The following is a 26,923-nucleotide window of genomic DNA, read 5'->3' on the forward strand; positions in this document are numbered from 1 at the left end:
AATAATGCTGCTAAAATTTTTTGAATCAATAGGCATAAAATTTCAGGTATGCAAGATGAGTAAGTTTGAGATCTAATGTACAACATTGTGGTTGTAAATAACAATTTGTATTGTGCCCTTAAAAATCTGTTTAAAAAAGTAGATTCTCAAATTAGGTGTTCTTACCCTAATAATTTTTTTTGAATAAGTAATAAAACTTTTAGTTTCTACCCGTAACACTTTGAACTCTATAACTTTGTTGCAGCTTTGTTCAGAATGGTTCTACCTTTGTGAAACACCTTTCCTTGGGTTCCGTCCAAATGTGTGGAGTAGGAAGATTCTCTTCTCTGCCACTTCTTTCACCTTCCCTTACGGATGTACCATGCAGGCTGAATGAGATCACAAGAGAGAAGGAGCAGTGTTGTGTGTCTCTAGCTGCAGGTAAGAAATTGTGTACAAGATTAAAATGTGTAAGTCAGTATTAGGAAAATTATAAAGAAATGATTATTTTTTAAAACTCATGATGTTTTCCAAGATTTTATGTTACTGGTTAGTAAAATTTCACAGGCATACATTTATAAAAGTAATAACAGTGCTATTTAAGTATCACTGTGTACCAGATATTTATTTATGTGCATTTTTTATTGTGGCCAGTTAATCCCTTTCTTCTGCATGTGTATTTTTTCCAACTCATAACATTTTGCATTTTTCAATCAAATCTGTTTTACTACCTTTCCCATTACATTATACTTTTTTCCCCCAATATAAAAAATTTACCCAACCTTGTAATTACCAAGAGATCATGTGAAGATCCTCTCCAGGTTACGAAACACAAAACAAATGCTAAATAATTTTTATTATGTGTCTAATTGCAATTAAATGCTTCCAACTCCGTTAGCATCTTTCCTGAAAGTATATTTAAAACCCAAGTCAAGTAACAGGTATAATTCTCAGCAAAATTGGCTTATGGTTTCTTTTTAATAAATTTCAAGCTATTTCTAAAAAGTATTTAATATTTGAGTCCACTGAAGTTTAGAACTTCCAAACTAAACTGAGAAATACCAGTTGCAGGATGAAAAGAACAGTATTGTCTACGTGATTGCCCCTGTTTACCCTTAAATTTGCATTCACTTCAGTTCAGTTCAGTCACTCAGTTGTGTCCGACTCTTTGCAACCCCATGAATCGTAGCACGCCAGGCCTCCCTGTCCATCACCAGCTCCCGGAGTTCACTCAGACTCACGTCCATCGAGTTGGTGATGCCATCCAGCCATCTCATCGTCTGTCGTCCCCTTTTCCCCCTGCCCCCAATCCCTCCCAGCATCAGTCTTTTCCAATGAGTCAACTGTTCGCATGACATGGCCAAACCAATAAAAATGACCTACTAGGACCCAACACCTAAAAAAGAAATTAACATTTCACTTAGAAGGATTATATGAACCTTCTGAATGTTTTAATTATATAATTGTGTTTTAGATTTTTCACCCAACTATTTGATATCCTTCTGGTACTTTTCCCTGTGAATCCGTAGCAGATGGTCATAAAACTGAACAAGAACATTGTGGAAAAAATGCAGAAGTTGATTTTAAAGCCTATTGTGTAGAAGCCTATTATATAAAATAGTGATCTCAACATTTTTGATTATCCGCTTCTGTTGTTAAATACTCCCAAAATAAATATATTGAATATTGAGATCATAAATGATATACTCATATGCTATTATACTTGGTATGTTTACATATCATGTACAATATAAAACAAAAAGAAAAACTAAAAATATAGTTTATAAATATGGATAGAAGTTCTGGTATTTCTAGCATCCTAAAGGAGAGTTTTGTGTATTCCATATTAACAATATATAGGGCTGTATACAGATTTGCAGATAGATTTCTTGGTTTCATTTTTAAATGATACAAAGGCCAGGAATACCTTCCTTTTCTGACAGTGATACAAAATATGTGTATAATTTTAAACTTTTACATTAATTGACAAGGTAGAAATTATTCAGAAGATGTATGATCTGTAAGTCATACATTCTGAAAGGTCAAAAAGTTAATACAGGGCTTCCCTGGGAATCTGCCAGCCAGTGCAGGAGACACAGATTCAATCCCTGGTCCAGGAAGATCCCACATGCCACGAAGCAGCTAAGCCCATATGCCACAACTACTGAGCCTGTGCTCTAGAGCCCATGAGCCACAACTGCTGGAGCCCGCGTGCCCTGTAGCCCACGATCTGCAACAAGAGAAGCCACTGCAATGAGAAGCCCATACACCGCAACTAGAGAATAGTCCCTGCTCACTGCAACTAGAGAAAAGCCTATGCCGCCACTGAAGACTCGGCACGGCCAAAAATAAAATTAATCAATTAATTTTAAAATGTTTCAGTGAATACAGATATTTCCACACATCTATGCTAGAGGTTTTAGTTTTGACTTTTTAACAAGAGTGCCTGTACTCAGGGCATACCAACTCAAACTTACCCTTGGATCTGTCTGTACTTATATTTTATGCCAAGTGTTAAGTGGGTTAAAGTACCAGGAAATCTGTGCAATATGGAGTACTATATATATATATATATATATAAAAAATACTATATATATATATTCACTGCTGTCATCAGTACCATCATCAACCATATATATAAACTGTATGTCAACCATGTATGTTTGTGTTCAGTTGCTCAGTAGTGTCTGACTCCTTGCCACCACGTGGACTGTAGCCCACAAGGCTCCTCTGTCCATGGAATTTTCCCGCCAAGAATACTGGAATGGGTTGCTGTTTCCTTCTCCAGGGCATCTTCCTGACCAGGGATCAAACCTGCATCTCCTGCTTGGCAGGCAGATTTTTACCACTACACCACCTGGGAAGTCTAACTGTGTGTAAACAATATAAAACTGTTTAGGGAAATTTTATACCACTATTTGGGAGAAAATATAGAAAGAAATGTCTGATGTTATCTTTAGTTCTGATCTTTTCCTAACCGAAGAAAATAATGTCTTTCTCCAAGGTGAAGACCTAACAAACAGGAACTTTAATTGTGAAGCATTGCCAATATTTTTCCTTAGTCAAATTCTCTCACCTCTCAGTTTACGTTTTATAATTAATCTTTTATTTCATTCATCCGATACATTTTCTTGGTGATATATACCAGTTACAGTTTTCAGTGATATAACTTGGCAAATAAGGTTAATGAGGTTTACCAGAAGACAAACAAAATAATGTCAGATAGTGATAAGTGTTTAGAAAATAGTTACAAATGAATGCTGTGAACATTTTATTTATGACCTGAGTTTTTCTTCCCTGAAATTTCTGTTACATGTATACTTTAATGCAGTTTTTTTTTCAGTGAAATGCTAATTTCCTTTGCTTTACTTTCCTGCTGATTGTTGCATATAACAATTGTATTTGTTTTCACATTTCATAAGAAACCAAACTCAATATAAAAGTAAAATTTTATATTTTATCTATGGTCATTCTGTTTTACTTCCTGCATAAAGGCTGCAGTTACCTAAAGTTTTCAAGTGATTTAACATCTGAAATCCTTGTTTTCACCTGTAAAAGCTGTTTCTAACAAACTGTGACACTTTTAAGTAGTTTTAAGTTAATGGGAAATTTGATAATGAAGTAATAACCCTAGAGCAATAGATCAATAAACATGCAATTATTTGTCATTAAGGTAATCACCCCATATTTAGATTAATTTGTTGCCTTCAAACTGAAGGTAGAACCTTTTAAAATATATCATTATTACTATATTGAGTGTTTCTTCACGTGTTAAATATTTGACCTCTGATTTTAATCTTTAATTTGCTAAAAGAAAGTCTGTGTTTAAAAACTCACACATTCTAACCAGTTCAAATAAGCATCACTCTTTAGCACAGATTCTTAGTCTATTTTGAGTGACAGATTCCTTTAAGAATCAGATATGATTATGGAACCTCATCACACAAAAGTAGACATAAGAATAACCATTCATTCTGAGATAATTTTAAGAGAGTTTGCAGACTCTTTTCACCTCCTCCCTAACCCTAAAGTTTAGAGCAGCTCAATCTATAGTTGTGGAGTTCATAGGCTTGTGTATACTGAGGTTAATATATTACTCTGCTGTGTTTTCTGTTAGGCTTACCTCACTTTTCTGCTGGTATTTTCCGCTGCTGGGGAAGGGATACTTTTATTGCCCTTAGAGGTCTACTGCTGATTACTGGACGCTATTTGGAGGCCAGGTAGGAAATCTTTAAAAAGTTGCAGTGCAAATTTATGTCTTAGTGTTTTTCAGTGCTCTTCAGACCTTTCTTATTCATCTATTCTCAACATTTGGTAGGTAGGCATGTTTCCCTGAGGTGTGATTTTTATTTTATTTGTTGTGTGTTCATTTAATAGGATCATAGAATTTCAAAGGTGTGACAGTCTTTAAAGTTACCAAATTCTAATACTTCACATTACAGATCAGGTTATCTTCAGCATTTGCTACTTTATTTCAGGAAAAACTAAGAATTGTGTAACCATGTTACAAACATTGCTCACTAAAGAGTAAAATGTCTGTGCCTGAATTAAACACAGATGAGTTTTAGGTAAAATTGGAAAATCTTCCATTTTTTGTTCTTCCATAATGACAGAGTCCTGTAAAGAGAATTATAATATCAGGTTTCCTTCTTTTTAGTGCAGACCTCATAACCTCCAGTTTTGTGTTTTCTAGACTTAAAATGGTGTTCTCTATGTCACAATACTATAAATAAATTTATCAAAGGTAAAAAAGAAAGGCTCTACAGCAGTGTTGTATAGTGTTTGCTAAATCAGTATTACCATCATCTGACAACTTGTTAGAAAAGCAAATTCTTGGTCCCTGCGCTGAACTCCCTGAGTCCAAACCTGGAGGTGGAAAGGCAGAGCTGACAGATGGGAATCTATGCTTTTGCAGGGGCTTCAGGTGATTTTCAGTGGCCTACGACTGAAGTTTGAAATAACTGCTCTACAAGTTAAAACCTGTAGCAAAAAAAGCATATTTTTTAATATTTTTGTTTTGATGTCACCTGTTTTGTATGATCTATGAGCTAAGAATGGTTTTTACCTTTTTAAAGAATTATTGGAAGAAGAATGCATGATCACACTATGTAAGGTCAACAAAGCCTAAAATATTTACGTCTGGCCTTTTACAGAAAAATAGTTTGCCTACCCCTGATCTAGAAGATTTCCCAGAAGATAATACATTTGTTAGAGTAGTACTAACTACTATAAATTATAAGCCATTAAATTTCAAGGGCTTTTCATAAACAAAATTTATGATCTTCTGATCTTATATGGGTGTTCAAGAGGCAATTTTCCACATGGTGATTAAGGGATATAGCCGCCTTTATCTGCATGATATACAATCTTCCAGGACCTCTGGGCTCTCTCCCGTCAGCTGGCAGAGAGGGAAAGAGAGCCTGGGGAAAACACTCCTGTTCCATGCAGTTAAATTTTTTTTTTTCTGGAGAATGCCGTCATCTGGCTGGGACCTTTAGGAAAGCCATTTTGGTGGACATATGGCTGTCTCTGCCACAGATAATTCTGCTTCCACCCTCTGCAGAGATGTTCATGGACCGAGGACTTTTTACTCAACTTCCATGTGTATGACATGTTCTGGATAATTAAGACTGCTAGTATTCTGACCTTTTATTAATTGGAAGTGTCACTCTCCACACTAACACTTTTGTACTGCAGAAAATAAAAAAGCTCCTTTTACACAATTATTTAAGAGAGAGATATTACCTGATACACAGAATTAATTAAATTTCTAAATGGTTTTAGCAAAAAATAAAAAAACTTTAAATGACTTTTCCAAGGACTAGGACTTAAATCTCAGTCTTCTTAATTCTCAGTTTCATGCTCTTTTTAGAATGCCATGCCATCTTACAAAGTTGTTATTTGGTATATGATGGTAGAATAATATGTTGAAAGATAAAGTATTCTCTACAAGTTTTTGAAAACGAATTATGTTTTTCAAGGTCAGTTTTTACCTTTAATTTTCTTATATGTTTGCTTTATTTTTGGTATCTGCCATTTAAGATAATAAAATTCCTGTTCTTTTGAAATACTAGGGATTTCAAAAGTAAAATCTAGAGTTATGAGGGACCTTAAAAATCACCTGGTCCCAAACTCCACAGATTAAAAAAAAACTCTCCCAAAGGATAAGTCATACAGATTGTTAGAGAAAAAGGCAAGGCGAGGATCAAGGTTCCTGACTTTTAATTCAGTGCTTATTCTATATTACGACCACTTTCTGCATGAAAATACAAATAAATAAGAGAAAATAAGAAAAATTATTAACACCCAAAATGACTTTTTTGCCTTTAGTTTTTTAAGTGATTTTCATGTCAAATGATTCACCTATTTCTGTTGTTTTAGGAATATCATTTTAGCATTTGCCAGTACCCTGAGACATGGCCTCATTCCTAATCTCCTGGGTGAAGGAACTCACGCCAGATACAACTGCAGGGATGCTGTGTGGTGGTGGCTGCAGTGTATCCAGGACTATTGTAAAATGGTTCCAAATGGTCTGGACATTCTCAACTGCCCGGTTTCCAGAATGTATCCCAGAGATGACTCTGTTCCTTTGTCTGCCGGCACAGTGGTAAAGATCATCTCTTAAAATAATTTTTTCCTGAATAAGTTTACTTTCTAACATAAAAGTACATGTAATTAAGAATCTGAGTCTTACAATTCTTCAAATATTGGTATTTATTTTGCACCTGCTGCTACTGTGAGAGACTGCAGAGATGACTTACTCTTTACTTAATGAGCTTGCAACACGGTAGAAGAGGTGATATGTATTTATTAATAATACGATCATTGCAAAAAGAAACATATGGGAAGTGCCTCTTTTAGTCTCATGAAAGAGAGATGATCTCTTAGTAGATCTCAGGGAGGACTACAGAAAATAATTAAAGTTTCACCTACACTAACCTCAAAAGGTGAGTAGGATTTCATCAGAGATGAGGGAAATTATGAGAAGACATTAAAGATAAAAAGAATAATAAAAGCACAGGGTGGATTGAAGCACAGCTTAGGATATACTGCTCCATCTAGTGTTTGGCTTTGTGTGTAGGGCACCTGCCAGATAGTAACAGATTGTGGAAAGTAGGGGCCAGCCTTGGCTACCAATCCAGGGAGTTCAGAGTTTATCTTATGTGCAGTGTGGAATGGGTAAACATTTGTGTATGTTTCCCCCAGTCAAGAATGACCAGGATATTGTGCTTCTGCCACATCTGACCTGCATTTATGTTGCAGTTTACTTGGGGGGAGGGCTTCTAGGCTACCTCAGGGCTAGCTCTATGATGTTTATATCATGAAGTGTTTGAAGAATATTTGCCCCAAAATTTTTTAATGTAAACATATTACCATTTTAGTATATAATTTGTCTCCATTGCTGTGTATGTGGATGAATTGGAACAATGCCAGTTTAAAACTCGGATTTCTGCATAATAAGCTGGATTTGTTTATTAGCTGACCTGTTTACTCTAACAGATCACAACTCACAAGATTCTTTTTCATGTATCAGCAGAATTACAGATTATTTCATGTCACGAAATTTATAGTTAAAACTACAATATGTTAAATGTTCACATGCAAAAGGTCTGCTGTATTATATGATGTATAAAGGCTGCTTCTTTCCCCAGTCCCACCCCTGATCCCTATTTCTTCTTTTAAGGGAAAATATATGTTTTCACAAAACTTCAGTTGTAGAATTCGGGAGAAGATAAGAAAAATGTAATTTCTAACAGAGGTAACATCCATATTTCAAACAGGATCAACCATTGTTTGAAGTAATACAGGAAGCTATGCAGAGACACATGCAGGGCATACAATTCCGAGAGAGGAATGCTGGTCCACAGATAGATCGGAACATGAAGGACGAAGGTACATAACTATTTTTTTTTTTTGGCCGTGCTGTGTGGCATGTGAGATCCTAGTTCCTTGACCAGGGATTGAACCCTCACCCCCTGCAGTGGGAGTACAGAGTCTTAACCGCTGGACCACCAGGGAAGTCCCATGAAGGTACATAACTTTAGGTACATAATAAACATTTAATGATGAGATGAAATTAAACCTTGTAATTGTTCATTTATTCAACAAGTATTTTATTTGTGTATAAAACTTCAGAATATAATCATGAAAAAGGTTAAGAGTTTCTGATCTTGCCAGCTTAGTTTTAGTTTCCGAAGGAAAAATAAAATTTTATATCCTTTGTCAGCCAACTTTGAAAGCACCAAAAACCAATTTGGTGCCTACATTTATAATCATAATAATAATTGCTAATAATTGAATGCTTACTGTGTGCTAGGCATTGTGCTAACTACTTTACCTATGTTATTCCCATTTAACACTCCTAGGAATGTTGGGGATGAGTTTCATTGTTCTCGTTTTTATTGATAAGATGGCTGAAGCAGAGTAGCTTGCCCAGACTGTACAGAACTGCCAAGTGGCAGAGCTAGGATTTCATCCATAGTTTGTCTGCCCTTGTAATTTGGGCTCTTATAAAGAGGTTTATTTGTATTCAGAGTTAAAATCAATATACATTTTAACATCTTTTAAGTTCATCATATTCCGATTTCTATGGCACATACTCATCATCATTAGCTGATGCAAGGCTAACAATTTATTTCATTTTATTACCCATTCCCCTTAGAGGTATTCCAGTGGGATTTGTTGTATACTAATGTACTCTTATGAAATACACATTTCTTTAAGCACAAATAGTCTTTTTAACTTTTCAGTTTTGAAAGAATTGGAGACTGATGTAAAATTATAAAAATGATGCATGAGTATCCTGAACCCTTCGTCCATCTTCCCCCAATGAGGACATCTTATGTAACTGTAGTACAATATCATGATCAGGAGATAGATATCAGTATAATACTGTTAATTCACCTATAGAACGTATTCCATTTTTACCAGTTTTACATTAACTCATTTGTGTGTGTGTGTACTTCCGTGCAATTTTATCCCATGTATAACTTCATGTAACCACTGCCACAGTCAGGATATAGGACTATCACATCACCACGAAGGTTTCTCCTGGGCCATCCTTTATAGTCACATCAAACATCCTTGGTCTCTGGCAGCTGCCAGTCTGTTCTACATCTCTATAATTTTGGCATTTTGAGAATGTAGGTAAATACAATCGTATCGTATGTAACCTATAATATATACATATGTACATAAGTTATATGTAGTATGTAACCTATAGTGTATGTGTATATATATATATATATATGGTTACATATAATGCCCCTTGAAAACCATCCAAGTTGCTGCATATATCAATATTTTATTACTTTTTACTGCTAAGTAGTATTCCCTTTTATGGCTATGTCTTTCATCTTTTGAAGGACATTTGGATTGTTTTCATTCTTTTGACTGATACAAATAGAGTTCCTGTGAACATATACAGGTTTTTGTGTAAATATAAGTTTTCATTTCTCTAGGAGAAATTCCCAGTCAGTTCAGTTCAGTCACTCAGTCGTGTCCGACACTTTGCGACCCCATGGACTGCAGCACGCCAGGTCTCCCTGTCTATCCCCAAATCCCAGAGTTTACTCAAGTTCATGGCCATTGAGTCAGTGATGCCATCCAACCATCTCACCCTCTGTCGTCCCCTTCTCCTCTCACCTTCAATCTTTCCCAGCATCAGGGTCTTTTCAAATGAGTCAGTTCTTCCCATCAGGTGGCCAAAATATTGGGAGTTTCACTTTCAGCATCAGTCCTTCCAATGAATGTTCAGGACTGATTTCCTTTAGGATGGGCTGGCTGGATCTCTTTGCAGTCGAAGAACTCTCAAGAGTCTTCTCCAACACCACGTTTCAAAGGCATCAATTCTTCGGTGCTCAGCTTTCTTTATACAACTCTCACATCCATACGTGACTACTGGAAAAACCATGGCCTTGACTAGATACATCATTGTTTCTATGTAATGTCTCTGCTTTTTAATATGCTGTCTAGGTTGGTCATAACTTTTCTTCCAAGGAGCACATGTCTTTTAGTTTCATGGCTGCAGTCACCATCTGCAGTGATTTTGGAGCCCAAAAAAGTAAGGTCTGTCACTGTTTCCACTGTTTCCCCATCTATTTGCCATGAAGTGATGGGACCACATGGCATGATCTTAGTTTTCTGAATGTTGAGTTTCAAGCCAACTTTTTCACCCTCCTCTTTCATTTTCATCAAGTGGCTCTTTAGGTCTTCTTCACTTTCTGCCATAAGGGTGGTATCATCTGCATATCTGAGGTTATTGATATTTCTCCTGGCAATCTAGATTCCAGCTTGTGCTTCATCCAGTCCAGTGTTTCTCATGATGTACTCTGCATATAAGTTAAATAATCAGGGTGACACTATACAGCCTTGACAGACTCCTTTCCCTGTTTGGAACCAGTCTGTTGTTCCATGTCCAGTTCTAAAGTTGCTCCTGACATTCATACAGATTTCTCAAGAGGCAGGTCAGGTGGTCTGGTATCCCATCTCTTGAAGAATTTTCCATAATTTGTTGTGATCCACACAGTCAAAGGCTTTGGCATAGTCAATAAAGTAGAAGTAGATGTTTTTCTGGAACTCTCTTGCTTTTTCAATGATCCAATGGATGTTGGCAAATTGATCTCTGGTTCCTCTGCCTTTTCTAAATCCAGCTTGAACGTCTGGAATTTCACGATTCATGTACTGTTCCCAATAATCTGGGTCATATGGTATATACATGATTTGTTTTATAAGGAATTGCCAGACTGTTTTCTGAATTGAGAAAGTAGGGAATACCACTAGATCATTCAGGTATGACCTAAATCAAATCCCTTATGATTATACAGTGGAAATGACAAATAGATTCAAGGGATTAGATCTGATAGAATGCCTGAAGAACTATGGACAGAGATTTGTAACATTGTACAGGAGACAGGGATCAAGACCATCCCCCAAAAAAAAGAAATGCAAAAAGGCAAAATGATCGTCTGAGGAGGCCTTACAAATAGCTGTGAAAAGAAGAGAAGTGAAAAGCAAAGGAGAAAAAGAAAGATATACCCATTTGAATGCAGAGTTCCAGAGAATAGCAAGGAGAGATAAGAAAGCCTTCCTCAGGGATCAGTGCAAAGAAAGAGGAAAACGACACAATGGGAAGGACTAGAGATCTCTTGAAGAAAATTAGAGATACCAAAGGAACATTTCATGCAAAGATGTGCACAATAAAGGACAGAAATGGTATGGACCTAAAAGAAGCAAAAGATATTCAGAAGAAGAGGCAAGAATACACAGAAGAACTATACAAAAAAGATCTTCACGACCCATATAATCCCGATGTTATGATCAGTCACATAGAGCCAGACATCCTGGAATGTGAAGTCAAGTGGGCTTTAGGAAACATCACTATGAACAAAGCTAGTGGAGGTGATGGAATTCCAGTTGAGCTATTTCAAATCCTAAAGATGATGCTGTAAAAGTGCTGCACTCAATATGCCAGCAAATTTGGAAAACTCAGCAGTGGCTTCAGGACTGGGAAATATCAGTTTTCGTTCCAATCCCAAAGAAAGGCAATGCCAAAGAATGCTCAAACTACCACACAATTGCACTCATCTCACACGCTAGTAAAGTAATTCTCAAAATTCTCCAAGCCAGGCTTCAACAGTACATGAACCATGAAATTCCAGATGTTCAAGCTGGATTTAGATCAAATTGCCAGATCAAATCAATGAGAGATCAAATTGCCAAAATCTGTTGGATCATCAAAAAAGCAAAAGAGTTCCAGAAGAACATCTACTTCTACTTTATTGACTATGCCAAAGCCTTTGACTGTGTGGATCACAACAAACTATGGAAAATTCTTCAAGAGATGGGATACCAGACCACCTGACCTGCCTCTTGAGAAATCTGTATGCAGGCCAGGAAGCAACTTTAGAACTGGACATGGAACAACAGACTGGTTCCAAATAGGGAAAGGAGTCCGTCAAGGCTGTATAGTGTCACCCTGATTATTTAACTTATATGCAGAGTACATCATGAGAAACACTAGACTGGGTGAAGCACAAGCTGGAATCTAGATTGCCAGGAGAAATATCAATAACCTCAGATATGCAGATGATACCACCCTTATGGCAGAAAGTGAAGAAGACCTCAAGAGCCACTTGATGAAAATGAAAGAGGAGGGTGAAAAAGTTGGCTTGAAACTCAACATTCAGAAAACTAAGATCATGCCATGTGGTCCCATCACTTCATGGCAAATAGATGGGGAAACAGTGGAAACAGTGACAGACCTTACTTTTTTGGGCTCCAAAATCACTGCAGATGGTGACTGCAGCCATGAAATTAAAAGACACGTGCTCCTTGGAAGAAAAGTTATGACCAACCTAGGCAGCATATTAAAAAGCAGAGACATTACATAAAAACAAAAATCCATCTAGTGTAAGCTATGGTTTTTCCAGTAGTCATGTATGGATGTGAGAGTTGTATAAAGAAAGCTGAGCACCGAAGAATTGATGCTTTTAAACTGTAGTGTTGGAGAAGACTCTTGAGAGTCCTTCGACTGCAAGGAGATCCAGCCAGCCCATCCTAAAGGAAATCAGTCCTGAATATTCATTGGAAGGACTGATGCTGAAAGTGAAACTCCAGTACTTCAGCCACCTGATGGGAAGAACTGACTCATTTGAAAAGACCCTGATGCTGGGAAAGATTGAAGGCGGGAGGAGAAGAGGACAACAGAGGATGAGATGGTTGGATGGCATCACTGACTCAATGGACATGAGCTTTAGTAAACTCTGGGATTTGGGGATAGACAGGGAGACCTGGCGTGGTGCAGTCCATGGGGTCGCAGAGAATCAGACATGACTCAGTGACTGAACTGAACTGAACTGAGACTGTTTTCTAAAGTGGTTGTAACATTTTGCACTCCCACCAGCAAACTGGACAGATCATATCTCCACATCCTTGCCAGAATTTGTGGGGTTTTTTGGGGGGTTTCTTTTTTTTTTTTTTTAGCTATTCTGGTAGACATCTAGACCACTATATGTTGTGTTTTTGATTTGCATTTTCATATTAATAGTATTGAACATCTGTTCATGAGCTAATTTACCATCCCTACCCCTTCTTTGATGATAAAACCTGTTTTATCCCATTTCTAATTGGATTGCTTGGATTTTTTTTACTATTAAGTATATGTGGTAAAATACATGTTTACCATTTTATCATAAAATACATTATTTTAGCCTTCTTTAAGTGTATAGTGCAGTGACTCTAAGTATATTCAACTGTTTTTCCACCATTACTGCTATCCATCTCCAGAACTTTTTGTCATCCCAAACTGAAACTCCTACCCAGTTAACAGTAATTGCTCATTCTTTCCTCCCCTCAGTTCCTGGTAATTGCTAATCTGTTTTCTGTCTCTGTGAATTTGATTATTCTTGGTACCTCAAATAAATGGAATTACATCATTTTTGTGCTTTTATGTCTGGCTTATTTCAGTTAACATTGGTATATCAGAGCTATATATACTATACTTTCATGCCCTTTGTTTAAACACTACCACATTTTTTTCCAGAATTACTGCACCAGTCTCTATTCCCATTACCAACCAAAGTGTCTTCTGTGCCCCCAAGCCCACCAACATCATTTGGCATTATCTAATGCTGAATATGGTTATAAAACCATATATAGTTGTTTTTACTTGTGATTCTCCTGTTATTAAATTTGAATATTTTCTCATATGTTTATTGCATCTTTGGAAAGTTTCCTTTTCTATAAACTGTTTGTTCCTATTCTATACCTTTATTCATCTTTCTTTTGGCATTCTGATATTTTTCATGTTGTTTACCAGGAGTTTTTGGTTTACTCTAGATACTTGTCCATCATTAATTTTAGAATTATACAGACCTTTTCCCAACTTATCTATCATATCCTTCCCATATTTTATTTCAGAAATCCTACGCAACCTTCATATCACAAAGATAACCTCTCACATTGACTTTTATTAACTGTGTGTGGTTTTGCATTTTACAAATATTTTTTAAAGAAACAATTTATTCCACTTTAATCCATTCTATTTTTGTTCCTGCGATTCTTATTTTTATGACCTATAGCTGTATTAATTTTTCACATCTGTACTCATTTCCTTGTTAAAATCTATACTGACCCCTAACAGATTAAGTAATTTAGTGGTGTATGCACCTCTCCCCCAATCCCTGTTTGATATTATCTAGATGAAATTTCAGTTTGAATTGTTGTGACTATTCTTCGTCTTTTCCTTGGTTATTGCTATTTTTAGGCAACAATAAACTTTGATGTATAATTTGATCATCTTTTCATCCCGTCTGTTACTATATCCTCCAAGATTTATTTCTTTCCTTATTAGAAGTAATCAAATGAGCTTATTTATTTATGTTAATATATGAAAACCTCAGAACAATTCCTACTACTACAGCATCTACAGCATCTTGCTGTATTTTTATTGTTGCTATATGAATATTTTTATTGTTGCTATATGAGTATTGTTAAAGTTGTAATTTGCATGTCAGACACAATTTCCCAACCGAACAACAGCAGTTTACATGTCAAACCCACCAAGGCCTTGAATGACTGGCAGTATTTTTGTTATGCCCTCATATTTGAATGACAGATTAGACATAAATGTTTTTTTCTTCAGTGCTTTAGAAAATATTATTCTATTGATGTCTTACTTCCAGTATAGCTATTGAAAGTTTCATGGACCTATATCTCATTCATGGAGAAGGAAATGGCAACCCACTCCAGTGTTCTTGCCTAGAGAATCCCAGGGACAGAGGAGCCTGGTGGGCTGCCATCTATGGGGTCACACAGAGTCGGACACGACTGAAGTGACTTAGCATACCTCATTCTGTTAGAAGTGATTACTCTTTCTTTTTTGAAGTTTTAGAACCATCTGTTTGTCTTAATTTGGGATTTTACTCTAACTTTTCTTATCTGTTTCATGTGGTCCTCTGTGAGCCCTATTGATCTGAGATTTACCATTTCTTTTCACTTTCTGGGGCTACTTTTGTCTGGGTATCTTCTTGTCTGTTTCTATCTCTTCAGCTTTTCTTCTGTTGTCTGCCTTTAACCACTCCTGCTGCCTTTGGAGAATTTTTCCATCTTGTCTTCCGTCTTACTAATTTCACTCTTAGCTATATCCATCTACTACTTAGTCCCTTTATTATCACTTTACTGTTTTCCTTATTTCAACTATTAAAAATTCCAGGCCTAACACCTCCACTTAGTCATTTTTAATGTCTTTTGTTCCTACTTCATGTTAATAATATCTTGCTTATGTTTGAGGATATTTGTTTTGCTTATTGTGTGCTATGGATACAGTAATTCTGTTTCATGTGAAATATGTTACTCATCTCATCTAGTCATTAGATTCCTCTGCTATGGAAGGTTTGTCTTTTCCCAATAAGCTCATATTCCCTTGATTATTAGTTCTCTGTAGCAGTCTTCTTAAGTTGTAAAACAACAGCTTTAAGAGCCAAGGTAAAAGAAAAGTCCAGAGAGGCTGGTCATGTCTCACCTGATTTCATTAGTTTCTCCCAAACATTATGTGAGTTCTTCACATCAGTACCTCACACATACTTCTCTGTAGTTTCTCCAGGGTTGATTATGGAAAAGGCACCAACAGCCTGGAATACTTTGGCAGCTCATCAGGAAGTGCAAAGACAGATTTTCTATTCACTATATGCATTTGAAACAACCTGTTCATTCATAGTCATTTTGACCTGTGTACCTTTTTGTGTGCATTCTTCTGACTTTGTGGCCAAATCTCTGAGATTTAGTCACTAAACATTGACTGTCTGGTTATTTAGTATCAGGTAAATTAAAAAGCTCTTTGCCTTTGTGTATCACTTGACAAACATTTTCCAGAAACTGGTACCTCTATTCCTAGCTCATAATAGAGGAAATAGGAACAGGAGGTAAAAGGAGCTTGCCCAAGGAGGTGCATCAACCATCCATTAATAAACATAAGGGAAGCATTCAATCTCACCAGTACTCAAACAAATTTATATTAAAGTAGATCATTGTGTGTGTGTGTGTGTGTGTGTGTGTGTGTGTGTGTATATATACACCACATCTTCTTTATCCATTCATCTGTTGGTGGGCATTTAGGTTGTTTTCATGTCTTGGCTATTGTAAATAGTGCTGCTATAAATATTAGGGTATCTTCTTGAATTGAATGTATGTATCTTCTTGAATTACAGTTTTCATCTTTTCTGGATATGTGTCCAGGAGTGGAATTACTGGATCATATGGTAGTTCTATTTTTAGTTTTTTAAGGAATTTTCATACTGAAATGAGCCAGTGAACAGTTTTGAACATGAATGACATGACCTATCTTGTGTATTAAAAATATAGTGGCTGCACCAATTTACTTTCCCACCAGTATTGTACATGGGTACCCTTTTATCCACATCCTCTCCAACATTTGTAATTGGTAGACTTTTTGATGATAGCCATTCTGACAGGTATAACATAATACTTCATTGTAGTTTTGATTTGCACATCTTCAACTTTTAAGGTATTACCAAATTGATCTCCAGAGTAGTTTTCCTAATTTATTATATTCCTTTTAAATTTTATAAATGATTTATTTTTATTTTTAGGTTTTAATATTACTGCAGGGGTTGATGAAGAAACAGGATTTGTTTATGGAGGAAATCGCTTCAATTGCGGTACATGGATGGATAAAATGGGAGAAAGTGACAGAGCTAGAAACAAAGGAATCCCAGCCACGCCAAGGTAGTGTTTATTTATAGTGTTTATATAATTATATCATTTGTAAAGTGATACACTTATGGGATCTTTTATTCTATTAACCATGAAGTGTTCTTCTTAAATCAGTCAAAATTTTCCTTCCTTCCTCCCACTTCCTCTTCCCCGTACTCCTTTCTCTCCCCCAATATACACATATACAATCCTCTTGATATGTCATCAGGTAAAGCTGTCTGTTCTCTTCTGGATGTTCTCATGGATTGATCCCCTACAAGCACCTCAAAGGAAAGTTTTATGATTCATTATCCCCATGGTTAAGACATTTCTTTATAGCCTGAAGTATTTTCACTGTTATAAATACTTCATTATTATTATCTCTTGTAAATACAGAAAACAACCAGTTGTCCTGTCTTTTATGAAATCCTTTCACTTTCTAAATATTTTCCCTTTAATTTTTTAATCTTTTATCTCATCATTTCTTTTTATTATTTTAAGTTCTTACTATAGTATCAAGTCTAAGAAACTATTTTCTTATCCAGATTTTATCTTCAACCAGAAATGTCAAAAAAATTGTTAAATAGAAGTTGTCATTATGTATTTTGCATGTTCTTTTTAAAAACCTGTTTATTTTGATGATTTATTAGAGCTTGAACTTTCCTTTCATTTTCCTTAAAAATGAGCTTTCAAATTATGATGCTCACCTTCCCTGGCTTTCTGTAGTCCTATATCCTATATTTTCTATCTTTTCTCTGGAATTCTGTCTCAATATTCTTTGATTCCTACTTCTGCCTTTTTCCAGAAGCTAACTCCTTTTATTCCATAATCTGTATTCTACTTTAGAATTTTTTAAAAAATAAGATGCTAAACAATCCAAAAGTAATAAAAGGAGAAATTTCTTATATATGCCACACACTTCCTATAAAGTAATGGACTTTCCTGGTGGCTCAGACGGTAAAGCATCTGCCTTCAATGCGGGAGACCCAGGTTCAATCCCTGGGTTGGGAAGATCTCCTGGAGAAGGAAATGGCAACCCACTCCAGTATTCTTGCCTGGAAAATCCCATGGATGGAGGAGCCTGGTAGGGCTACAGTCCATGGGGTCGCAAAGAGTCAAACAAGACTGAGTGACTTCACTTTCCTTTCCTATAAAGTAAGGATTTTTATAGTCATTTTTATAATGCATTAGTTATATAATTCTTCAAAATTATTTTTATGAATGCCCTTTAAATAGTGCTTTAATTACTCATTGTCACAGAGTAAAATTTATTTTTAATTTTAGAGATGGATCTGCTGTGGAAATTGTGGGCCTGAGTAAATCTGCTGTTCGTTGGTTGCTGGAATTATCCCAAAAAAATATTTTTCCTTATCATTATGTTACAGTGAAAAGACATGGTAAGCTATTTCTTTTGTTTGCAAAGAAAGTCCAATACTGTCTATATGTTTAATCTACATAATCATCATGTGACTCAATGAACTGCTAAGTCACTTCAGTCGTGTTCGACTCTGTGCGACCCTGTAGACGGCAGCCCACCAGGCTCCCCCATCCCTGGGATTCTCCAGGCAAGAACACTGGAGTGGGTTGCCAGTTCCTTCTCCAATGCATGAAAGTGCAAAGTGAAAGTGAAAGTGAAGTCGCTCAGTCGTGTCCGACTCTTAGCGACCCCATGGACTGCAGCCTACCAGGCTCCTCCGTCCATGGGATTTTCCAGGCAAGAGTACTGGAGTGGGGTGCCATTGCCTTCTCCGGACTCAATGAACTAGTAAAAACCCTTAAAATTAAAACGAAAGACAAACCATTAATTTACTAGTATGAAAATTGTAACAAACCTGATTACTAACTATATTTTTAAAGCAACTTTGAATTAACATATGAATAGCCTCATACTTGTTTTTTTTTCCTTGATATGACTATGATCAGGTCGTTTTTGTTAATAATTATGAAATCTTTACATCTCCTTTTTTCTGGAACAGTGCTGTCCAATAGAAATATAATTTAAGCCACATACATAATTTAAAATTTTCTCGTATCTATATTTTTAAAAGTTAAAAGAAACAGGTGAAATTAATTAATGATTATATTTTCATTAACTTAGTATATACCAAATATTATTTCAACATGTAATCACTATGAAATTATTCACAACTGTTTTACATTCTTTTGAGGCATACTGTGTCTTAGAAATACAGTATATATTTTACACTTCTAGCATGTCTCAGTTCAGACTAGCCTCCTTTCAAGTGCTCAATAAAGGTAATTTTATCAATAGTAAGAGTGATCCAAACAAAGACAAATGATCTGGGATCATTTGTTGGAGTCTAATCCTTTTTCAGTAATAACAGTGAAAGATAATTTTTAATTTCTGGCTAGTGTCCTTCAAAAGACCCTAACACTTTTCCAAAAAAGTGTATAATTTATTGACTAAATATTATTCTTCAGCTTTAACTAAATGTATGAGTTTCTCTGAATGCTTAACACTACCAGGTCTTTTTAATGTTTCAGGAAAGTCTGTGAGAGTCTCATATGATGAATGGAACAGAAAAATACAAGAGAACTTTGAAAAGTTATTTTATGTGTCAGAAGACCCTTCAGATGTCAATGAAAAGCATCCTAATCTGGTGCACAAGCGGGGCATATACAAAGATAGCTATGGAGCATCAAGCCCTTGGTGTGACTACCAGCTCAGGCCAAATTTTACCATAGCAATGGTTGTGGTGAGTAATTTGCTTTGTTCTTTTCAAAGTTCAAAAATGTTATGATAGGGTTTATTTAGTTCTTTATTCTCATTTGTTCTCAAATTCATTGAACTGTTAAAAAGTGAGTTATTTACTAGCTAGTTTTCTATGGTCTTTTCTCACATCCAAGTACTGACCAGGCCCAACCCTACTTAGCTTCCAAGATCAGAGGAGATCGGGCGCATTCAGAGTGGTATGGTCATAGACCATATGGTCTTTTCTAATGAATAAAGCATAACACCCTTAACTATCACATTTGATGTCAAAAAATAGAAAATAATGGGTTATCAGTAATGAAGTTCTTCTCAATGTTTTTACGTCATAACACATAGGAAATGATGATTTTTAAAAAAGGAAAATGATGATATTTGTACAGCACACTGGGTGAAATGGATTAGGTTGCTGCCAGATCCACCCACTTCATTGAGCCCCAGACCCCACCCAGCTGTGGGGAAAGCCGAGGGCGTCTGTTTCTCAGCACACCTGTGCCATGCCTCAGCTCACTAGTTGGAAACATCTGGACTAATGAACTAATATGAGTAGCTTCAATTCACATTCTGCTTTTTGCTGTTGCTGTATTGTTCTAATTAGTTCTGTCTACTCAAGAATGCTCTACTCTCCTTTTTTATCTATACTTTAGTCTAAAAATAAAGTACAGTGAAACAAAGAAGGTATGTGTTCAACATCTGTGTCCAGATGGTGCCAGCTTGTCAAAAAGAGTATTAAATATTGTATTATTAATTATAGTAGAATAAAAATACAAAAGTACATAAAGGTAGCTTTGGTTCAGTGTACATTGATTTTATTTAACATTTAAATTTAATGTGGATTTTTAATCACTTAGTCATCTTTCTCTCCTTCTCTATATCACAAGTAAATGTGCTCATACTATTCCAGTGCATATCCTTCTGTGTTTCATTATGACACTAAAAGCGAAAAATGAGTTCCAGGTGAACTTAAAGGAAGATAATGTAAATCTTATGTTCTGCCTTCATTGGCGCTACGGCAACTTCCTTTTGGAACTAGTCAACTTTCTTAAAGTGACACAAGGAAACAATCACCCCAAACAGCTTTCCTAGCCTCTAAGGCCAAGATCAGTGCTCCCAAGTCAGCCTGATAGAATTAGTTCTGATTAGACATCTACGCTTGATCTTCTGGACCAGCACTGTATTTTTAAAGTTTTCATTATTTTCCAAGTTTATAGTTTTTTTTTTTTCTAATGTGGGTAGACACTAATTCTTCTGTGATCTCAAAAAGTTTGTATATTTGTTTTTAACATTTATTAGGCCCCTGAGCTCTTTACTACCCAAAAAGCATGGAAGGCCTTGGAGATTGCAGAAAAAAAATTGCTTGGTCCTCTTGGCATGAAAACTTTGGATCCAGAGTAAGTTATAAGTATTAAGAATGTAGTTCATATTATATTTAATGTATATTTATATTAAATTATATTAGTATTGGCATGAAAACTATGAATTCAGAGTAAGTCGAAATATGGGTGTTAAGAATGGTGTTGATATTTTATTTCATCACATCATAATTTTTTTTGCTTATCAATTAAAGTTGCATTCAAACTGAATTTTTAAAAATACCTTCTATATCTTCATTAAGGGGCTCCCCTACTAGCTCAGTGGTAAACAACCCACCTGCCAGTGTAGGAGATGTGAGCCCCGATCCCTGGTTCAGGAAGATCCCCTGGAGAAGGACACCAACCCACTCCAGTATTCTTGGTTGGAGAATCCCATGGACAGAGGAGCCTAGGGGGCTACAGTCCATGGGGTCGCAAAGAGTCAGAAACGACTTAACAACTAAACAGCAACAACATCTTCAATAATCATCAGTGTTCAAAGTAGGCTTGTCCTAAATTCAATAATCAATAAAAGAATTTTAACTTTATAAAACTAAGATGTCATATGAATATTTTCTAATGCCTATTTTTTTCTGATCATAAAAGTCATATATGATTATTATAAACATTGGAAGCATAGATGTATGGTTTCCTCAGAGACAATATTTATTTTAGAAGTTGTTACTCCTAGTAGTTCCTCCTATAATTCTAAATAGTGTGTGTTTGTAGCTATTTCTTGATTCCTTTAAATATTAGATGTTATTTGCTTACTTCTTGTGATGACAGATCACATCACTTCTTTTGATGACAGATTTAACTGTGTCGTTATCTCGCCCTGAACCCTTTCCATTTTCTCTAAACAGTATCACTGTTTTTATTTAAGCCAATGAATAATTTTGTTTTTATGATTAAATGTTTATCTCATTTTGCATTTCTTTTCTCTTCCAATTTTTATTTTTTCTTGAGTTCACAATGATGTTTCTATTTTTCTTCTATTGTTTTACTTTAAAATTTGATTCCCATCATCATTTGCTTTCTGTTTCATATGTGAGAGATTCCCATTTTGTTGTAGCCTTACCTTTGTAGATTTTTCCTAACGTATTGTTTACTCATTTCTCTCTTGAGATGCAAAATTTTATATGTGTGAACTTATCTGCATTCCAAAGTATTCTCAATGTTTTCTGAGGTTGTAAGAACCACTGGTCAGAACTAAAACCCACAGAAAAAGCATGTGATAAGGTCTATCTATCTTACTAAAAGAAAAAAAGCAATAATTTAATTAAAGAGAGTATAGATAACTATCTTGTATTAAATATTGCAGTGTTTGTAACTTTGTTTAGTTTGTAAAAATGTGTAATTATATTTAGTTGCTATTTATAATCTGGCAATCTACCAATTTTACTTAATTTTAAAATAACTTAATGGAGAAGTTTAAAAAACAGCCTTTCTAATATATAATAATTAGTAAAACTTTATCATTAATATTTACTAATTCAAATTATTGTGTGTATATTTTAATTGTTATAAGTATATTAAGGGCTTCCCTTGTGGCTCAGACAGTAAGGAATCTGCCTGCAATGCAGGAAACCCAAGTTTAATCCCTGGGTCGAGAAGATAATGCTGGAGAAGGGAATGGTTACCCATTCCAGTATTCTTGCCTGGAGAATTCCATAGACAGAGGAGTCTGGCAGGCTACAGTCCATGGGATCCCAAAGAGTCGACTACAACTAAGTGGCTAAGCACAAGTGAAATAATTAACTTTAACCAATATTTAGTGTCTCTTTGGAAGCAAGATATCTGAATATTTTATATTTTTTGTATTAGGTATTAAGCATTTGTTAATCATCCCCTAACACATTCTGAACTCAGTATATACTAATTCAGGGTTAGGTGGATGATGAGCTTTAGTCTATAGACTGGAAGATAAAATAATTTTATTATTTCTTGCCTTTTCCATTAGGAAATTTTTCTAATGCTTTTTATATAATGTCTGATTTTTTTTAACCTAAATTTCAATCATTTTGCAGTGATATGGTTTACTGTGGAACTTATGACAATGCCTTAGACAATGACAACTATAATCTTGCTAAAGGTTTCAATTATCACCAAGGACCTGTAAGAATTTCTTTTGATTTCCTTGAGTTTTCAATTTGTTATTTTTCAAAGAATTTTAGATATTCACAGCTCTTTTCTCTTCACTTTTAAATTTTTCAGGAGTGGCTGTGGCCTGTTGGGTATTTTCTTCGTGCAAAATTGTACTTTTCCAGATTGATGGGTCCAGAGACTACTGCAAAAACTATATTCTTGGTTAAAAATGTTCTTTCTCGACATTATGTTCATCTTGAGAGGTAAGTCATCAGAGCATGTAATTTCTGAAACTAGTATATAGTGTTTAGACTTAAATTGAAGAAAGTAAGGAAAACGACTAGACCATTCAGGTATGACCTAATTCAAATCCCTTACGATTATACAGTGGAAGTGACAAATAGATTCAAGGGATTAGCTCTGATAAACAGAGTGCCTAAAGAACTATGGACAGAGGTTCATGACATTGTACAGGAGAAAGAGATCAAGACCATCCCCAAGAAAAAGAAATGCAAAAAAGCAAAATGGCTGTTTGAGGAGGCCTTACAAATAGCTGTGAAAAAAAGAGAAGCGAAAAGCAAAGGAGAAAAGGAAAGATATACCCATTTGAATGCAGAGTTCTAAAGAATAGCAAGGAGAGATAAGAAAGCCTTCCTCAGTGATCAGTACAAAGAAATAGAGGAGATCTTTTCAAGAAAATTAGAGATACCAAAGGAACATTTCATGAAAAGATGTGTACAATAAAGGACAGAAATGGTATGGACCTAACAGAAGCAGAAGATATTAAGAAGAGGTGGCAAGGATACACAGAAGAACTGTACAAAAAAGATCTTCAAACCCAGATAATCACGATGGTATGATCAGTCACCTAGAGACAGACAACCTGGAATGTGAAGTCAAGTGGGCCTTAGAAAGCATCACTAAAAACAAAGCTAGTGCAGGTGATGCAATTCCAGTTGAGCTCTTTCAAATCCTGAAAGATGATGCTGTGAAAGTGCTGCACTCAATATGCCAGCAAATTGGGAAAACTCAGCAGTGCCCACAGGACTGGAAAAGGGCAGTTTTCATTCCAATCCCAAAGAAAGGCAATGCCAAAGAATGCTCAAACTACCACACAATTGCACTCATCTCACACGCTAGTAAAGTAATTCTCAAAATTCTCCAAGCCAGGCTTCAACAGGACATGAACCATGAAATTCCAGATGTTCAAGCTGGTTTTAGAAAAGGCAGAGGAACCAGGGATCAAATTGCCAACATCTGTTGGATAATCGAAAAAGCAAGAGAATTCCAGAAAAAACATCTACTTCTGCTTTAATGACTATGCCAAAGCCTTTGACTGTGTGGATCACAACAAACTATGGAAATTTCTTAAAGAGGTGGGAATACCAGACCACCTGACCTGCCTCTTGAAAAATCTGTATGCGGGTCAGGAAGCAACAGTTAGAACTGGACATGGAACAACAGACTGGTTCCAAATCATGAAAGGAGTCCATCAAGGCTGTATATTGTCACCCTGCTTATTTAACTTGTATGCAGAGTACATCATGAGAAACACTGGACTGGATAAAGCACAAGCTGGAATCAAGATTGCTGGGAGAAATATCAATAACTTCAGATATGCAAATGACACCACCCTTATGGCAGGAAGTGAAGAAGACCTAAAGAGCCTCTTGATGAAAGTGAAAGAGGAGAGCGAAAAAGTTGGCTTAAAGCTCAAGATTCAGAAAACGAAGATCATGGCATGTGGTCCCATCACTTCATGGGAAATAAATGGGGAAACAGTAGAAACAGTGTCAGACTTTATTTTGGGGGGCTCTAAAATCACTGCAGATGGTGATTGCAGCCATGAAATTAAAAGACGCTTGCTCCTTGGAAGGAAAGTTATATCCAACCTAGACAGCATATTAAAAAGCAGACATTACTTTGCCAAAAAAGGTTCTTCTAGTCAAGGCTGTTGTTTTTCCTGTAGTCATATATGGATGTGAGGGTTGGACTATAAAGAAAGCTGAGCCCCAAAGAATTGATGCTTTTGAACTGTGGTTTTAGAGAAGACTTGGGAGTCCCTTGCACTGCAAGGAGATCCAACCCGTCCATCCTAAAGGAAACCAGTCCTGAATATTCATTTGAAGAACTGATGCTGAAGCTGAAACTCCAATACTTTGCCCACCTGATGCGAAGAACTGAGTCACTGGAAAAGACCCTGATGCTGGAAAAGATTGAAGGAGGGAGGAGAAGGGGATGACAGAGGATGAGATGGTTGGATGGCATCATTGACTCAATGGACATGCATTTGAGTAAACTCTAGGAGTTGGTGATGGACAGGGAGGCCTGGCGTGCTGTGATTCATGGGGTTGCAAAGAGTGAGACACGACTGAGCGACTGAACTGAACTTAGTGTTTAGTCAGTTTATTAGCTATTAAGTAAATGGCATTTCCATAGAATTCATTTCTGTATATTCTGTGTATCACAATGAAATTTGAAAGCTTTACTGTTTAACACAAGTTCTATGTAATTTTCACCTTATTTTAATTATTTTAGATTGTTGTTTAAACGCTTGATAGAGCATGATTTGTATGAGGGGGAAAAGCCTTTGATTTTTAAAATTTATCTAATATTTTTTGATATGGTTAGCACAGGATATATACAGGAACTAAAGGTCTAAGGCCTGGCCTTTTGAGTTCACCTATTTAAACATATATTGATAAATATTTTAATAAATGGTTTTATAGTATTATAATTAAAATATCAGTGTTGGTGTTTTGAGTGTTTCAAACCCATTTGTCATGTCCTTTGTCTGAACTGCTGCTGCTGCTGCAAAGTCGCTTCAGTCGTGTCCAACTCTGTGCGACCCCATAGACGGCAGTCCACCAGGCTCCCCTGTCCCTGGGATTCTCCAGGCAAGAACACTGGAGTGGGTTGCCATTTCCTTCTCTAATGCATGAAAGTGAAAACTGAAAGTGAAGTCGCTCAGTCCTGTCCGACCCTCAGCGACCCCATGGACTGTAGCCTTCCAGGCTCCTCCGTCCATGGGATTTTCCAGGCGAGAACACTGGAGTGGGGTGCCATTGCCTTCTCCATTGTCTGAACTATTAGCAGATAAATTGTATTGGAGTTACCTGCCTTTTTAAGATGATATAACTCGGTCAAAATCTATCTTAATTTTACAAATTCTAGATTAAACCTAGATATATGTACACCTTATATGATGTACATATATCATATTTATAATATGCATGAGCAACATAGATTTTATCTCCTCTACTACAGGAACACATGGGGCTTCCATCTATCACCATGAATGTTGTCAAAAAATTTTTTTCAAAGCTATTTTCATTAGCTTAAATACAGTCACAGAAATGGAGAAGGCAATGGCAACCCATTCCGGTACTCTTGCCTGGAAAATTCCATGGACGGAGGAGCCTGGTAGGCTGAGGTCCATGGGGTCACGAAGAGTCGGACACGACTGAGCGACTTCACTTTCACTTTTCACGTTCATGCATTGGAGAAGGAAATGGCAACCCACTCCAGTGTTCTTGCCTGGAGAATCCCAGGGACGGGGGAGCCTGGTGGGCTGCCGTCTATGGGGTCTCACAGAGTCGGACACGACTGAAGTGACTGAGCAGCAGCAGCAGCAGTCACAGAAACGTTAGTCCTGTCACACTTCTACCTCATCTAGAGATTAAGTCTGAAGTCTTTGTAATGTAATCATTCTTATGTTCTGACCTTTATTGCACCACAATATTTTTCAATATTTGCATTACTTTTCTTTCTTCCCTTTTTTCCATGAAGAGTAAGGATACGTTGCACTGAAGAGTTGATTTTTCTACTTTTGCCTGTAATCCCATCCTTCCTATCTGTTCCACATCCTTGTCAAATGATTATCCTTACTTGGTATTCCACTTGATCCTTCCTTCCTAAGCTATGAAGATACCTGTCAGCCTACCCTAAAATAAAGTCCCTTCATACTGTTCCTACCTCAAACTTTGTTTTATCATTCTATTTTCTTTTCAGGATCCACATTTTCTATGCAGTTAGTTTTATTGTTTTTTTGTTTGCTTTCTGA

General features: G+C 36.2%; 1 protein-coding gene across 6 annotated transcripts in view; it reads left to right on the forward strand.

The window, feature by feature from the left end:
• The window catches only part of AGL (amylo-alpha-1,6-glucosidase and 4-alpha-glucanotransferase), an 82,537-nt gene that overhangs the window by 49,565 nt on the left and 6,049 nt on the right, over window positions 1-26,923 (forward strand). For all 6 annotated transcript variants that reach the window (XM_069598541.1, XM_069598553.1, XM_069598581.1 and 3 more), the window contains exons 24-33: window positions 245-420; window positions 4,097-4,199; window positions 6,361-6,586; window positions 7,761-7,872; window positions 16,590-16,725; window positions 17,977-18,089; window positions 19,198-19,409; window positions 20,717-20,814; window positions 22,803-22,890; window positions 22,990-23,123. In XM_069598541.1, coding sequence (XP_069454642.1) covers window positions 245-420; window positions 4,097-4,199; window positions 6,361-6,586; window positions 7,761-7,872; window positions 16,590-16,725; window positions 17,977-18,089; window positions 19,198-19,409; window positions 20,717-20,814; window positions 22,803-22,890; window positions 22,990-23,123 — 1,398 coding nt within the window. The remainder of the gene's footprint in view (window positions 1-244; window positions 421-4,096; window positions 4,200-6,360; window positions 6,587-7,760; window positions 7,873-16,589; window positions 16,726-17,976; window positions 18,090-19,197; window positions 19,410-20,716; window positions 20,815-22,802; window positions 22,891-22,989; window positions 23,124-26,923) is intronic.

The sequence above is a fragment of the Ovis canadensis genome, chromosome 1 (genome assembly GCF_042477335.2).
Source record: "Ovis canadensis isolate MfBH-ARS-UI-01 breed Bighorn chromosome 1, ARS-UI_OviCan_v2, whole genome shotgun sequence".
Lineage (NCBI taxonomy): Eukaryota > Metazoa > Chordata > Mammalia > Artiodactyla > Bovidae > Ovis > Ovis canadensis.